Source organism: Mobula hypostoma, chromosome 4 (genome assembly GCF_963921235.1).
Source record: "Mobula hypostoma chromosome 4, sMobHyp1.1, whole genome shotgun sequence".
Classification (NCBI taxonomy): domain Eukaryota; kingdom Metazoa; phylum Chordata; class Chondrichthyes; order Myliobatiformes; family Myliobatidae; genus Mobula; species Mobula hypostoma.
The window spans coordinates 100,637,224-100,652,757 of NC_086100.1; the positions used below are offsets into that span (position 1 = coordinate 100,637,224).

Genomic DNA, 15,534 nt, shown 5'->3' on the forward strand with positions numbered 1-15,534 from the left:
CAAAAAGGACGGGTTACACTTAAATCCTCGGGGGACCAATATCCTGGCAGGGAGATTAGCGGGGGCTACTGAGGTGACTTTAAACTAGAATGGTTGGGGGGTGGGAATCAAATTAAAGCGGCTAGGTGTGAGGAGGTTAGTTCACAACAGAGGGATGGGAACCAGTGCAGAGAGACAGAGGGGTGTAAAGTGAGCGTAGAAGCAAAAAGTACAAAGGGGAAAAGTAAAAGTGGCAGGCCGACAAATCCAGGGCAAGCATTAAAACGGGCTAAGAGAGTTGTAAAAGAGTGCCTGAAGGCTTTATGTGTCAATGCAAGGAGCATTCGTAATAAGGTGGATGAATTGAAAGTGCAGATTGTTATTAATGATTATGATATAGTTGGGATCACAGAGACATGGCTCCAGGGTGACCAGGGATGGGAGCTCAACGTTCAGGGATATTCAATATTCAGGAGGGATAGACACGAAGGAAGGGGAGGTGGGGTGGCGTTGCTGGTTAAAAAAGAGATTAACGCAATAGAAAGGAAGGACATAAGCCGGGAAGATGTGGAATCGATATGGGTAGAGCTGCGTAACACTAAGGGGCAGAAGACGCTGGTGGGAGTTGTGTACAGGCCACCTAACAGTAGTAGTGAGGTCGGAGATGGTATTAAACAGGAAATTAGAAATGTGTGCAATAAAGGAACAGCAGTTATAATGGGTGACTTCAATCTACATGTAGACTGGGTGAACCAAATTGGTAAAGGTGCTGAGGAAGAGGATTTCTTGGAATGTATGCGGGATGGTTTTTTGAACCAACATGTCGAGGAACCGACTAGAGAGCAGGCTATTCTGGACTGGGTTTTGAGCAATGAGGAAGGGTTAATTAGCGATCTTGTCGTGAGAGGCCCCTTGGGTAAGAGTGACCATAATATGGTGGAATTCTTCATTAACATGGAGAGTGACGTAGTTAATTCAGAAACAAAGGTTCTGAACTTAAAGAGGGGTAACTTTGAAGGTATGAGACATGAATTAGCTAAGATAGACTGGCAAATGACACTTCAAGGATTGACGGTGGATATGCAATGGCAGGCATTTAAAGGTTGCATGGATGAACTACAACAATTGTTCATCCCAGTTTGGCAAAAGAATAAATCAAGGAAGGTAGTGCACCCGTGGCTGACAAGAGAAATTAGGGATAGTATCAATTCCAAAGAAGTAGCATACAAATTAGCCAGAGAAAGTGGCTCACCTGAGGACTGGGAGAAATTCAGAGTTCAGCAGAGGAGGACAAAGGGCTTAATTAGGAAGGGGAAAAAAGATTATGAGAGAAAACTGGCAGAGAACATAAAAACGGACTGTAAAAGCTTTTATAGATATGTAAAAAGGAAAAGACTGATAAAGACAAATGTAGGTCCCCTGCAAACAGAAACAGGTGAATTGATTATGGGGAGCAAGGACATGGCAGACCAATTGAATAATTACTTTGGTTCTGTCTTCACTAAGGAGGACATAAATAATCTTCCAGAAATAGTAAGGGACAGAGGGTCCAGTGAGATGGAGGAACTGAGCGAAATACATGTTAGTAGGGAAGTGGTGTTAGGTAAATTGAAGGGATTGAAGGCAGATAAATCCCCAGGGCCAGATGGTCTGCATCCCAGAGTGCTTAAGGAAGTGGCCCAAGAAATAGTGGATGCATTAGTGATAATTTTTCAAAACTCGTTAGATTCTGGACTAGTTCCTGAGGATTGGAGGGTGGCTAACGTAACCCCACTTTTTAAAAAAGGAGGGAGAGAGAAACCGGGGAATTATAGGCCGGTTAGCCTAACGTCGGTGGTGGGGAAACTGCTGGAGTCAGTTATCAAGGATGTGATAACAGCACATTTGGAAAGCGGTGAAATGATCGGACAAAGTCAGCATGGATTTGTGAAAGGAAAATCATGTCTGACGAATCTCATAGAATTTTTTGAGGATGTAACTAGTAGAGTGGATAGGGGAGAACCAGTGGATGTGGTATATTTGGATTTTCAAAAGGCTTTTGACAAGGTCCCACATAGGAGATTAGTGTGCAAACTTAAAGCACACGGTATTGGGGGTAAGGTATTGGTGTGGGTGGAGAATTGGTTAGCAGACAGGAAGCAAAGAGTGGGAATAAACGGGACCTTTTCAGAATGGCAGGCGGTGACTAGTGGGGTACCGCAAGGCTCAGTGCTGGGACCCCAGTTGTTTACAATATATATTAATGACTTGGATGAGGGAATTAAATGCAGCATCTCCAAGTTTGCGGATGACACGAAGCTGGGTGGCAGTGTTAGCAGTGAGGAGGATGCTAAGAGGATGCAGGGTGACTTGGATAGGTTGGGTGAGTGGGCAAACTCATGGCAGATGCAATTTAATGTGGATAAATGTGAAGTTATCCACTTTGGTGGCAAAAATAGGAAAACAGATTATTATCTGAATGGTGGCCGATTAGGAAAAGGGGAGGTGCAACGAGACCTGGGTGTCATTATACACCAGTCATTGAAAGTGGGCATGCAGGTACAGCAGGCGGTGAAAAAGGCGAACGGTATGCTGGCATTTATAGCGAGAGGATTCGAGTACAGGAGCAGGGAGGTACTACTGCAGTTGTACAAGGCCTTGGTGAGACCACACCTGGAGTATTGTGTGCAGTTTTGGTCCCCTAATCTGAGGAAAGACATCTTTGCCATAGAGGGAGTACAAAGAAGGTTCACCAGATTGATTCCTGGGATGGCAGGTCTTTCATATGAAGAAAGACTGGATGAACTGGGCTTGTACTCGTTGGAATTTAGAAGATTGAGGGGGGATCTGATTGAAACGTATAAGATCCTAAAGGGATTGGACAGGCTAGATGCAGGAAGATTGTTCCCGATGTTGGGGAGGTCTAGAACGAGGGGTCACAGTTTGAGGATAGAGGGGAAGCCTTTTAGGACCGAGGTTAGGAAAAACTTCTTCACACAGAGAGTGGTGAATCTGTGGAATTCTCTGCCACAGCAAACTGTTGAGGCCAGTTCATTAGCTATGTTTAAAAGGAAGTTAGATATGGCCCTTGTGGCTACAGGGGTCAGGGGGTATGGAGGGAAGGCTGGGTTCTGAGTTGGATGATCAGCCATGATCATAATAAATGGCGGTGCAGGCTCGAAGGGCCGAATGGCCTACTCCTGCACCTATTTTCTATGTTTCTATGTTTCTATGTTAACCCCTTTGTTCCTGGAATCATCCTCGTGAAACTTCTCTGGACTCTCTCCAAAGACAACGCATCCTTCCTGAGGGTAAGGGGGCCAGAACTATTGACAATACTCCAAGTGCAGCCTGACTACTGTCTTACAAAGCTTCAGCATCATCTCCTGGTTTTTATATTCTAGTCCCCTTTAAATAAATGCCAACATTGCATTTGCTTCCTTTACCACAGACTCAACCTGCAAATTAACCTTCTGGGAGTCTTGTACAAGGAACCCCAAGAGCCTCTGCACCTCCGATGTTTGAATCCTCTCCCCATTTAGATAATAATCCACACTATTGTTCCTTTTCCAAAATGCATTATCGTACATTTCCCAACAGCGTATTCCATCTGCCACTTTTTTGCCGATTCTTCTAATTTCCCCAAGTCCTGCTGCAATCACATTGCTTCATCAGCACTACATACACCTCCACCCATCTTTGTATCGTCTGCAAACTTTGCCACAAAGCCATCAATTCCACCATCTAAATCATTAACAATGGGAGAAGTAGCAGTCCCAATACTGACCAACTGTCACCAGCAGCGAACCAGAAAAGGCCCCCTTTTATTCCCACTCATTGCTTCCTGCCCATCAGCCATTCCGCTATCTATGCCAGTATCCTTCCTGTAACGCCATAGGATTTTATCTTGTTAAACAGTCTAGTGTGTGGCACCTTATCAAATGACTTCTGAAAACCTAAGTAAATGACATACACTGCCTTCTCCTTTGTCCACCCTGCTTGTTACTTCCTCAAAGAATTCTAACAGATTTGTCAGGCAAGATTTTTCTTTATAGAAACCATGCCACCTTTGACTTACTTTATCAGTAGTTTCCAAGTACCCTGAAACCTCATCCTCAATAATGGACTCCAACACTTTCCCAACCACTGAGGTTAAGCTAACTGGCCAATAATTTCCTTTCTTTTGCCTTCTTCCCTTCTTTAAAGAGTGGAATGGCATTTGCAATTTTTCAGTCCTCTTGCACCATGTCAGGATCAAATGATTCTTGAAAGATTATGACCAATGCAACCCTTCTCAGGACTCTGCGATGTAGTCCATCTGGTCCAGATGTCTTAGTCACCTTAAGACCTTTGAGTTTGCCTAGCACTTTTTCCCCCCAATGGCACTCATTCCTACTCCCTGCCACTCAGAGACCTCTGGGACACAGCTAGTGTCTTCCGCAGTGAAGTCTGATGCAAAGTACCCATTAAGTTCATCTGCCAATTCTTTGTCCCCAATTACTGCCTCACCAGCATCATTTTCGAATGGTTGAATATCAACTCTCACTTCCCTTCTACTCTTTATTTAATAAAAAAACTTAGCATCCTGCATATTATTGGCTAGTTTGGCCTCATATTTCATCTTTTCCCTTCCTGTAGCTTTTTCAGTAGCCTTTTGTTGGATTTTAAAAGCTTCCCAATTTCCAACTTCCCACTCACTCTTGCTAACTTATATGCCTTTTCCTTGGGTTTTATGCGGTCCTTAACTTCAATGTTTGCCTACCCCTGCCATTTGAGAACAACTTCTGTAGGACATATCTATCTTGTGCCTTGTGAATCATTTCCAGAAACCTTGGCCACATTCTGCTGTTATCCCTGCCAGTTTCCTCCTCCAATCCACCTGGGCAAGCTCCTCTCTCATGCCTCTGTAATTCTCTTTATTCCATTGTGATATTGATACATGTGAATTCTGCTTCTCTCTCTCATATTGCAGTACAAATTCAATCATATTATGCCACCAAAGGGTTCCATTATGTTAAGCTCCCTAATAAGATCTGGGTTATTACACAACACCCAATCCAAGCTTGTAACAAAACTCCCTGTCACTTAAACAGAAGTCACATGGAGTGCAGAAAGCTAACCAGCATGCACAACAGGAAAAGGGATCGGATCAGTTAATGTCAGCAGTACACCCAGAATTCTCTACCAACTTCATACACTAACAGAACATGGAAAAACCATACAACCTGATATTTTGGGGAAAAAATGGAACAATTTGGTATGAAAGAAAACCAATGGATATTGGAAAAGAGACAGGAAAACTATGGGCAATTTGAGAAAACTAGGAATACAAGAGTAATGACAACAGACTACAATTTTTTCTAATATAGATTGGAATGGTAAAGGCATATTGAGCCAAGTGAGAAATCCAGAAATGTGTACACTAAATCATTTAATCAGTGCTTCCAGTGCAATGATGAATCCAGTCCTGGGGAATGATGTGGAACATGTTTCCATGAGAATGTATTTGGAAATTTGTTTCAGAATATCCATGGGAAAAGACAATATACAAACAAGCAGAAATGGGCGCCACAGTGATGCAGCAGTTCATGCAACTCTATTACAGCTCAGGGTAATCTGGAGTTTAGCGTTTAATTCCAGTGCTGTTCTGGAAGGAGCCTCGGCATGTCCTCCCTATGGAATGTGTAGATTTTCCCCAGGTGCTCTGGTTTCCTCCTGCAGTCCAAAGACATACCGAGTAGGTCAATTGGTCATTGCAAATCATCCTGTGATTAGGTTAGGGTTAATCGGGTTTGTTGGGGCAGTGTAACTCAAAGGGCCAGAAAGCCCTACTCTGCACTGTATCTCTAAAATTAAATATTTAATCAGGACTACCTTCAGTGAGTTGACAAAAAAATCTGTAATGAGTGTTACTTTGGAAATGGAATAAATATGCTCATGAAATCTAAACAGATTATATATCAAAATTGAGAGGATTAAAATTGAAAGGGAGACACAAGTGACAGCAGGAAGATACAGACTACGGAACAGATTAAAATATGGGAATAAAAGGGACAAAGATTGTGCAAGCCTAGACATTGAAAAAAATTGCAGTTCCTATTTAAGATAAATAGTAATCAAATTATGGTGGTAGGGTGGAGATGCATCTCTACCAAAGAGGTACAAGGTGCTCTTTCCCTCTGCTAGCCTGCAGGTCACCGTTGGGCAAAGTAGCGGTGCCCCCCCCCCCCGGGTCAGGCTCACGTGTCACCATGGGAGCAGGTGGTGGATGGTTGTATGAGCAGCTGATGCACATCACAAGTCCTGATTATGTGACAACTGCCACCAAGCAGATAATCTCTGGGAGTGTTGATAATGGCTGGGATCACCGTCTTGTAAAGACTGCCCAGAGAAGGCAATGGCAAACCACTTGTGCAGAAAAATTTGCCAAGAACATTCATGGTCATGGATAGAGAAAAGAATAAGAACAACAGCGTGAAGGGGGTCTTCCTCAAAGGCACTCAGATTAAAGACAGACAGAAGATTAAAGACAGACAGAAGACCATGATCACTCGCGTCATGCGACATGGCACATAATAATAATGATGAGTAACCAAAGTCTTAGAGATTAAATTATGAATCTTTACAAGCCAAGATCATTGGAGTACCTTCTCCTTAGCAAAACAGCAAACGGGAAAGCAGTGACAACATTACAATAAAATACATATACTGGATGTACTTGGAAAAAATGCTGGAAACCTTAAACTTAAAGCTACCTCACCCAAACGGGGTGTATTCCATGTTACTGGAAGAAATGAAGATAGAAATTGTGGAGATCAACTACAATCTACCAGCTCTACTTTGGTGGAGTTGTATTTCCTGACGACGAGATTAATGTAAACTTTCCCTCTTACATAGTGCTCCACCCTACTACAATCCATGTGCCCAAGTGTTTCTTAAATGCAGCAACGGTATCTACCTCTACACCCATGCACCCTCCACTGTGTAAAAAATTTGTCATCCCCCTAGATTTTCCTCTAATCTTTAAGACCATGCTCCCTAGAATTAGCCATTCTTGCCCTGAGGAATATGGTCCACGCATATGCACTTGACCTATGCATCTTGTACACCTCTATTATGTCATCTCTTACCCTTCTCTCCAAAGAGAAAGAGTCCTAGTTTGCTCAATCTATGCTGATAAAACATGTTGTCTAATCCAGGCAGCATCCTGGTAAATCTCCCCTGTACCCTCTTCACATCTTTCCTGTAGAGGTAACCAGAACTGAACAAGTGTTGTGTAACCAGAGCTGCAACTTTACCTTGTGTTATGTTGATACATGTTAAGTAAGTTACTCTGCCACAATCACATCCTTAAAATGTTCTGATATTTACATTCATTTAATACAATGGATTGAATATTTGGAATATGGTGCATGCTTTACCTTTCAATAATCTGAAAAGTCTGAATGACATCCTTTGCATGAAACCAAAGGAAATATACCTGAAAATAAATTATATTTTTAATATGTACAACGCACTTATCCTTCTATGATAACACAAATCAAAAATCAAATACATATAAACATGCCTGGGAGATTGTGTGTACTGCGTGAATCACGGGAAAGGCACCACTGGCGTCTGTTAGACAACTTGAATATCCAACATAGTATCCAATTTTCAACATATCCAGAACTAAACTCAAGATGGCAAACAAGATTAAACCACCTGGGAACCAAACGCAACAAAAGTTAATCTCTGAAGAAATAAAAGCAGGTCTTAAATTATATTAATTGAATCTTCTTATAACTTGTTCCAACGACTTCATATCTGGCGTACTTGCTGTTTTTAACAAATATTATAACAAATACTTGCTGTTTGTTACTTTGAGCAACGTCGAGTTAGCATGTTACTCACTGACCCTATGCAGTGAGTGAGCTATACAAGTTTAACGCTAGCTACAATGATAAACTGCTCAACTTATCGCATGCTATACAGTAATACTGACGATACTAAAAATAATCGTGCCAGTTCCGCCACTTAACGAAAGTGCACAAGGCACGAAAGCTAAACCAGCGACAGAGGTGCTCAACAGGTCGGGCAACATGGATGGCGCGGTGCAGTTATAAACATAAATCGAAACAAAATTCACATACTTCCCAAGGTAACAGGGCTAAACTCTTTTAAACTATGGCAATTTGAATACATAGAACAATAAAGCTCCCAGTGTACACCCGAATATACAGCTAACATCCCTTCTGCCCTGACAACTTGCCTCTCAGCCACCCTGGCCCGGCGTGGTCATCCTTATCGATGGTCAACCCTCTCTTTTCATTCCGCTTCACGAAGTACCAGAGCATCCACACTAGCTGTATCGCCATGAGGGTGCTGAGATAGGCTAAGATGTGTTCCTGCGTCACCCCAGCTTTCTGCGACGCCTCTGCCACTGTTAGTACCAAACCCAGGGCAAAAACATTGATGCCGTACTGAGCGCTCGGGGTGACTGCATTATTCGGGAGGTGTATATCTGTCGAGTCGCTGGGGCCGGGGAGTCTCTCTTGTTCTTTCGGCACCCTGCACTTGTCGGAGCACGGCTTGCTGCCTCTGTAAACTTTCAGGCTGCATCCGTCGTCCATTGCCACTTGTCATCTAGCTAAGCGAGTAACCTTAGAACTGGTAAAGAAAAGCCCGTTTTAAGAAAACTCTCATTAATGTTTCCCGCCCCCTGATTGTAGGTCAGACAGGTGGGAAGAAAGTTTCACTCTTCAGTTAACAGGCAGGTGGAGTTGCAACTGGACAGCTTCAACAGATAAATAACTTTAATTTGATAAACATTGAAAACATAAGTTAAATTCATAAATTTTCATGGGTTTTATTTCATTCTACGCATTCATTTAGACATTTTATACTCCTGCTGAGGGTTTGTTATTAATAACAAACATTCGTGAGTAAATCTCCTCCAATATTTTCGCCTCGCCTCTCCTCAGCAAACGTACGTCCTATTAAGGCAAAAAAAAAGTCACACTATGTTGTAAACACATGAGATTCTGCAGATGCTGGAACTCTTAATGTACTTTAAATGCAGAGCAACACACAAATGCTGGTCTGCAAAAATAAAGAGTTAATAGATCTTTTTATACACAGATTTGATGCGTCATAATGAATCGGGCGAACATCTCGTTTCCTTTCAGTCAGTTTCTCAGATGTTGTTCGGTCCGAGGTGGCCGGGGATTGTTTTGCTTCCTTTCGTGTCTACACGGTCTCGCGGGACTGGGCCACGTTTATCTACTTAGCATTAAATTAATGGCTTATCGATTGCAGAAAACGTGATTAGAATAAAATAAAATTGTGTGTTTTCGTTTTGTGCAAACTGCAGTCTTTATAACGAACTGTACTCTCACTGTGTTGTTAGGGTATGACAAGGTCGCGAATATATTTTTGTTAATTATTCTAGCCTAGTGATTCTCAACCCGTTTCTGCTCCTAGCCCACTTGTGACTTTCATTTACCTCCGTGATCCCACCCTCCATAGTATCTGTTAGTTGCTAAAGTTTTTTGTTTGGTCAATTGACTACCTCCAAATGGTAGCCAAGAATGTGGGTTTGAGATTGCAAATGGAGCTGGAAAGAACATGTAATAAGGGTAATGACACAATTGGAATGGGGGACTTCAATATGTAAGGGGATTGGGAAAATCAGGTTGGTGTCGGATTGCAAGAGAGGGAATTTGTTGAATGCCCATAAGGTGGCTTTATAACTTTAAGGATGCTTGAGCCTACTCTGGGAAAGGCTATCTTAGATTGGGTGTTGTGTAATAACCCAGATCTTATTAGGGATCTTAATGTAATGGAACCCTTATGAGACGGTGATCATAATATGATTGAATTCATACTGCAGTTTGAGAGGGAGAAGCGTAAGTCACATGTATCAGTATCACAATGAAATAAAGGGAATTACAGAGGCATGAGAGCAGAGCTTGCCCAGGTGGATTGGAGGAGGATACCAGCGAGTGGGAATAAAAGGGGCCTTTTCTGGTTGGCTGCCAGTGACTAGTGGTGTTCCTCAGGAGTCAGTATTGGGACCACTACTTTTTACGTTGTCTGTCAATGATTTAGATAATGGAATTGATAGTTTTGTGGCAAAATTTGCAGATGATACGAAGATAGGTGGAGGGGTAGTTAGTGCTGAGGAAGCAATGTGATTGCAGCAGGACTTAGACAAATTGGAAGAATTGGCAAAAAAGTGGCAGATGGAATACAGTGTTAGGAAATGTATGGGAAATTCATTTTGGTAAAAGGAACAATAGTGTGGACTATTATTTAAATGGGGAGAAAGTTCAAACATCAGAGGTGAGGAGGGAAATAGGAGTCCTCATGCAAGACTCCCAGAAGGTTAATTTGCAGGTTGAGTCTGTGGTAAAGAAGGCAAATGCAATGTTGGCATTTATTTCAAGGGGAATAAAATATAAAAGCAAGGAGATAATGCTGCGCCTTTGTAAGACAACAGTCAGGCCGCACTTGGAGTATTGTTAACAGTTTTGGGCCCCATATTTCCGAAAGGATGTGTTGTCATTGGAGAGAGTCCAGAGGAGGTTCATGAGGATGATTCTGGGAATGAAGGGGTTAACATATGAGGAGCGGTTTGGCAGCTTTGGGCCTGTGCTCACTGAAATTTAGAAGAATGCGTGCGGATCTCATTGAAACCTACCAAATGTTGGAAGGACTAGATAGGGTGGATGTGGAGAGGATGTTTCCTATGGTTTTGGTATCCAGAATCTAGCCTTAAAATTGAGGGGCAACCCTTTAGAACAGAGGCAAGAAGGATTCTTTTGTTAGCCAGAGTAGTAAATCTGTGGAATGCTCTGCTGCAGACTAAACCAAGTCTGTGTGTATATTTAAGGCGGAAGTTGATTGTTTCCTGATCAGTCAGGGCATCAAAGGATATGCTGAGAAGGCAGGTGGGATCCAGGATCAGCCATGATGGAATGGCAGAGCAGACTCAATGGGCTGAATGGCCTAATTCCACTCCAATGTCTTACAGTCTATTAAATAGTTAAGTTAAAATAAGTACAGAGAAATTAAAAAGTAGTGAGGTAGTGTTCATGGGTTCATTGTCCGTTTAGAAATCTGATGTCAGAGGAGAAGAAACAGTCCCTGAATTGCGGAGTGTGTGCCTCCACCTCCTTCACAATGGTAACCATGAGAAGAGGGCATGGGCAGGTTCCAAAGTAAGGTTATTGTATTTGTAGAGTTCAATTCCCAATTACTAACTGGGATTACCAAGGCACAGTGGAGCCGTAATTTCTGAGAGCTTTTGATACAGTAGGCAGATAGATCAATGAGGAAAAGGGCATTACTGGACCTGCAGCTGGTTACATGGAAGGAGGATCATTTTGGAGATAGTGACCTTAACTGTGTATTTTCAAGCAATTATGGAAAAGGATAGGAATAAACCTTAAATTGGGGGGAGGGTGGGAGAGGAGTGTTTCAGGAGGCTCATTTTGTTAACATGGGGGGAGAAGTAGCCACATCTGAACAGTGGGAAGCATTTAACAGAGTTATAGCACAATTTGAAGGCTAAATTGGGTAAAAGCCAGGAATAATACGTATTGGGAACCCTTGGTGTTGAGGGTTATTGATGGTTGGATAAGGAGAAAAAAAGGCACCATATGACAGGAATATATGTAGGGAAGTGCTTGAAAAGAAAACTAGTATTTTAAATCAATATGCAGATAATCCAAAAAGAACAGGGGCTGTAAAGATCCGGTGTAGGGTAATAAGACTGGCCAGCAGATGAGCAATTAGCAAACAGTGACCACAACTCCTTAAGCTTTAAGATAGCTATAAACAATAAATATGGACCTTGCAGAAAGGTATTAAATTGGAGCAGAGCAAATTATGAGAGCTTTAGGCAGGAATTTGAGTTAATTGGAAACAGCAGTTTTTGGCCAAGTCCATATCTGACATGTAGAGAATGTCTATAGACCAACTACACTGAGTACAGGGGCAGGTATGTTCCAGTCTGGACGAAGGACAAGGATGGCAAGGTAAGAGAACCTTGGATGTCAAAAGAGGTCATGAATTTAGCCAAGATGAAAAATGAGAAGTATGTAAAGCTTAGGAAAGAAGAATCAAACAGAGCCTTTCAGGATATAAATAAATAAATACAAAAATAACTCAAGAAGGGAATTGGGAAAGCCAGGGGCATGAAAAGTCCTTGGCAAGCACGATTAAAGAGAATCCCAAGGCAAAGATTGTAATCTTATTACATCAAAAGCAAGGGGATAACTAAGGAGAGCATAGGATCCTCACTCATTGTAAAAGGGGGGAACATTTGCTTGGAAACAGAGCTTGGCTGAGATTCTCCATGAGTACTTTACATCAGTATTTACTAAGGAGAAGGATGTGGATGATAGGGAGATCAGTGCTGAGCATATTGATATGCTAGGGCATTTTGAAGTAAAGGAGGAGGTAGTGTTGGGTCTCTTAAAGAGCATCAGTCCCCAGGGCCTGATGGGATATACCCCAGGTTATTGAGAGAGGCAAGAGATGTGCTTGCTGGGGCCTTGATCGATGTCTTCATGTCCTCTCTACATATGAGGTCCCAGAGGACTGGTTCTTACATTATTCAAGAAGAGAACCAGGGATGATCCTGTTAACAATGGCCTAGTGACTCTCACGTCAGTGATAGCAAACCGTGGCCTAACTAGGGAGAGCCAGCATGGCTTTGTGTAGGGCAAGATGTGTCTTACTAATGTGAGTTTTTTGATGAAAGTAGAGCTGTGGATGTTGTCTACATGGATTTTAGTAAGCCGTTTGACAAGGTCCCTCATGGAAGGCTCATCCAGAAGATTAAGATGCGTGGGATCCATGGCGAATTGGTCATTTGGATTCAGAACTAGCTTGCTTATAGAAGACAGAAGGTAGTGGTAAAAGGGACTTATTCTAGCTGGTGGTTTGTGATTAGTGATGTTCCACAGGGATCTGTACTGGGATCTCTGCTGTTTGTGATGTATATAAATGACATGGGTGAAAATATAGATGGGTGGGTTAGTAAGTTTGCAGATGGTACAAAGACGGGTGGTATTGTGGATAGTGTAGAAGAATAGTAAAGAATAGTTACCGGTATAATCATAAAAAAGCAGATGGCATTTAACCCAGTCAAATGTGTTGCACCTTTGTAGGTCAAATGTAAAGGGTTAGTACACTGTTAAGGGCAAGATCCTTAAGTGTTGATGAGCAGAGGGATCTTGGTGTCCAAGTTCATAGCTCCCTGAAAGTGGCAACGTAGTTTGATAGGGTGGTCAAGGAGGCATATGGAATGATTGCCTTTATTTGTTGAGGCACTGAGTTCAAAAGTCAGGAAATTATGTTGCAGCTTTAATAAACTCCAGTTAGGCTGCATCCGGAGGATTGTGTACAGTTCTGGTTGCCCGGTATAGGATGGATGTTGAGGCTTTGGAAAAGGTGCAATAGAGGTTAACCAGGATGCTGCCTGGATTAGAAGGCATGTGCTATAATGAGAGGCTGGACAAACTTGTGTTGTTCTCTCTGGAGTGGAGGAATCTGGGCGAGATCTGATAGCGGTTTATAAGGTTATGAGAGGCATAGGTAGATTAAGCACAGTATACTTTCCTTGGGGTTGAAATGCCTAATACCAAAGGGCATGCATTTAAGGTGAGAAGGGTGATTAACTTAACTGAATTCTTTGAACAGACAGCAAATGATATTGACGGGGGAGGGCAGTAGGTATGAGATACATGAACATTGGTAAGGCCTATGATGAAGTTCCATAAGAGAAACTGGTTCAGGTTAGAGCCATGAGATCTAAATCAAGTTGGCAAACTGCATCGAAAATTAGCTTGGCAATAGGAGACGGAGAGGTAATGGTAGAATGTTGTTTTTGTGTTTGGATTCTCACAAGAATTGGTGCTAGGACCCTTACATAGAACATAGAATAGTACAGCACAGTACAGGCCCTTCGGCCCACAATGTTGCGCCGACCCTCAAACCCTGCCTCCAATATAACCGACCTTAAATTCCTCCATATACCTGTCTAGTAGTCTCTTAAACTTCACGAGTGTATCTGCCTCCACCACTGACTCAGGCAGTGCATTCCACACACCAACCACTCTCTGAGCACAAAACCTTCCTCTAATATCCCCCTTGAATGTCCCACCCCTTACCTTAAAGCCATGTCCTCTTGTATTGAACAGTGGTGCCCTGGGGAAGAGGTGCTGGCTATCTACTCTATCTATTCCTCTTAATATCTTGTACACCTCTATCATGTCTCATCCTCCTTCTCTCCAAAGAGTAAAACCCTAGCTCCCTTAATCTCTGATTATAATCCATACTCTCTAAACCAGGCAGCATCCTGGTAAATCTCCTCTGTACCCTCTCCAAGGCTTCCACATCCTTCCTATAGTGAGGCGACCAGAACTGGACACAGTACTCCAAGTGTGGCCTAACCAGAGTTTTATAGAGCTGCATCATTACATCACGACTCTTAAACACTGTTCGACTTATGAAAGCCAACACCACATAAGCTTTCTTAACTACCCTATCTACCTGTGAGGCAACTTTCAGGGATCTGTGGACATGTACCCCCAGATCCCTCTGCTCCTCCACACTACCAAGTATCCTGCCATTTACTTTGTACTCTACCTTGGAGTTTGTCCTTCTAAAGTGTACCACCTCACACTTCTCCGGGTTGAACTCCATCTGCCACTTCTGCATCCTATCAATGTCTCTCTGCAATCTCCGACAATCCTCTACACTATCTACAACACCACCAACCTTTGTGTCATCTTCAAACTTGCCAACCCACCCTTCTACCCCCACATCCAGGTTGTTAATAAAAATCACGAAAAGTAGAGGTCCCAGAACAGATCCTTGTGGGACACCACAAGTCACAACCCTCCAATCTGAATGTACTCCCTCCACCACAACCCTCTGCCTTCTGCAGGCAAGCCAATTCTGAATCCACCTGGCCAAACTTCGCTGGATCCCATGCCTTCTGACTTTTTGAATAAGCCTATCGTGTGGAACCTTGTCAAATGCCTTACTAAAATCCATGTAGGTCACATGTAGACTGTTGTTTGTAATATACATGAAGGACTTAGAAACATAGAAACATAGAAAATAGGTGCAGGAGTAGGCCATTCGGCCCTTCGAGCCTGCACCGCCATTTATTATGATCATGGCTGATCATCCAACTCAGAACCCAGCCTTCCCTCCATACCCCCTGACCCCTGTAGCCACAAGGGCCATATCTAACTTCCTTTTAAACATAGCTAATGAACTGGCCTCAACAGTTTGCTGTGGCAGAGAATTCCACAGATTCACCACTCTCTGTGTGAAGAAGTTTTTCCTAACCTCGGTCCTAAAAGGCTTCCCCTCTATCCTCAAACTGTGACCCCTCGTTCTAGACCTCCCCAACATCGGGAACAATCTTCCTGCATCTAGCCTGTCCAATCCCTTTAGGATCTTATACGTTTCAATCAGATCCCCCCTCAATCTTCTAAATTCCAACGAGTACAAGCCCAGTTCATCCAGTCTTTCTTCATATGAAAGACCTGCCATCCCAGGAATCAATCTGGTGAA

At 42.7% G+C, this 15,534-nt stretch overlaps 1 protein-coding gene across 1 annotated transcript in view; it reads right to left on the reverse strand.

Moving 5' to 3' along the window:
- Window positions 1-8,570, reverse strand: part of otop1 (otopetrin 1) — a 40,437-nt gene extending 31,867 nt beyond the window's left edge. Inside the window, exons 1-3 of the mRNA XM_063046306.1 lie at window positions 8,210-8,570; window positions 7,526-7,662; window positions 7,380-7,438 (exon numbers count right to left, since the gene is read on the reverse strand). Of these exons, the coding sequence (XP_062902376.1) occupies window positions 7,380-7,438; window positions 7,526-7,662; window positions 8,210-8,570 (557 nt within the window). The remainder of the gene's footprint in view (window positions 1-7,379; window positions 7,439-7,525; window positions 7,663-8,209) is intronic.
- Window positions 8,571-15,534: the final 6,964 nt, after the last annotated feature.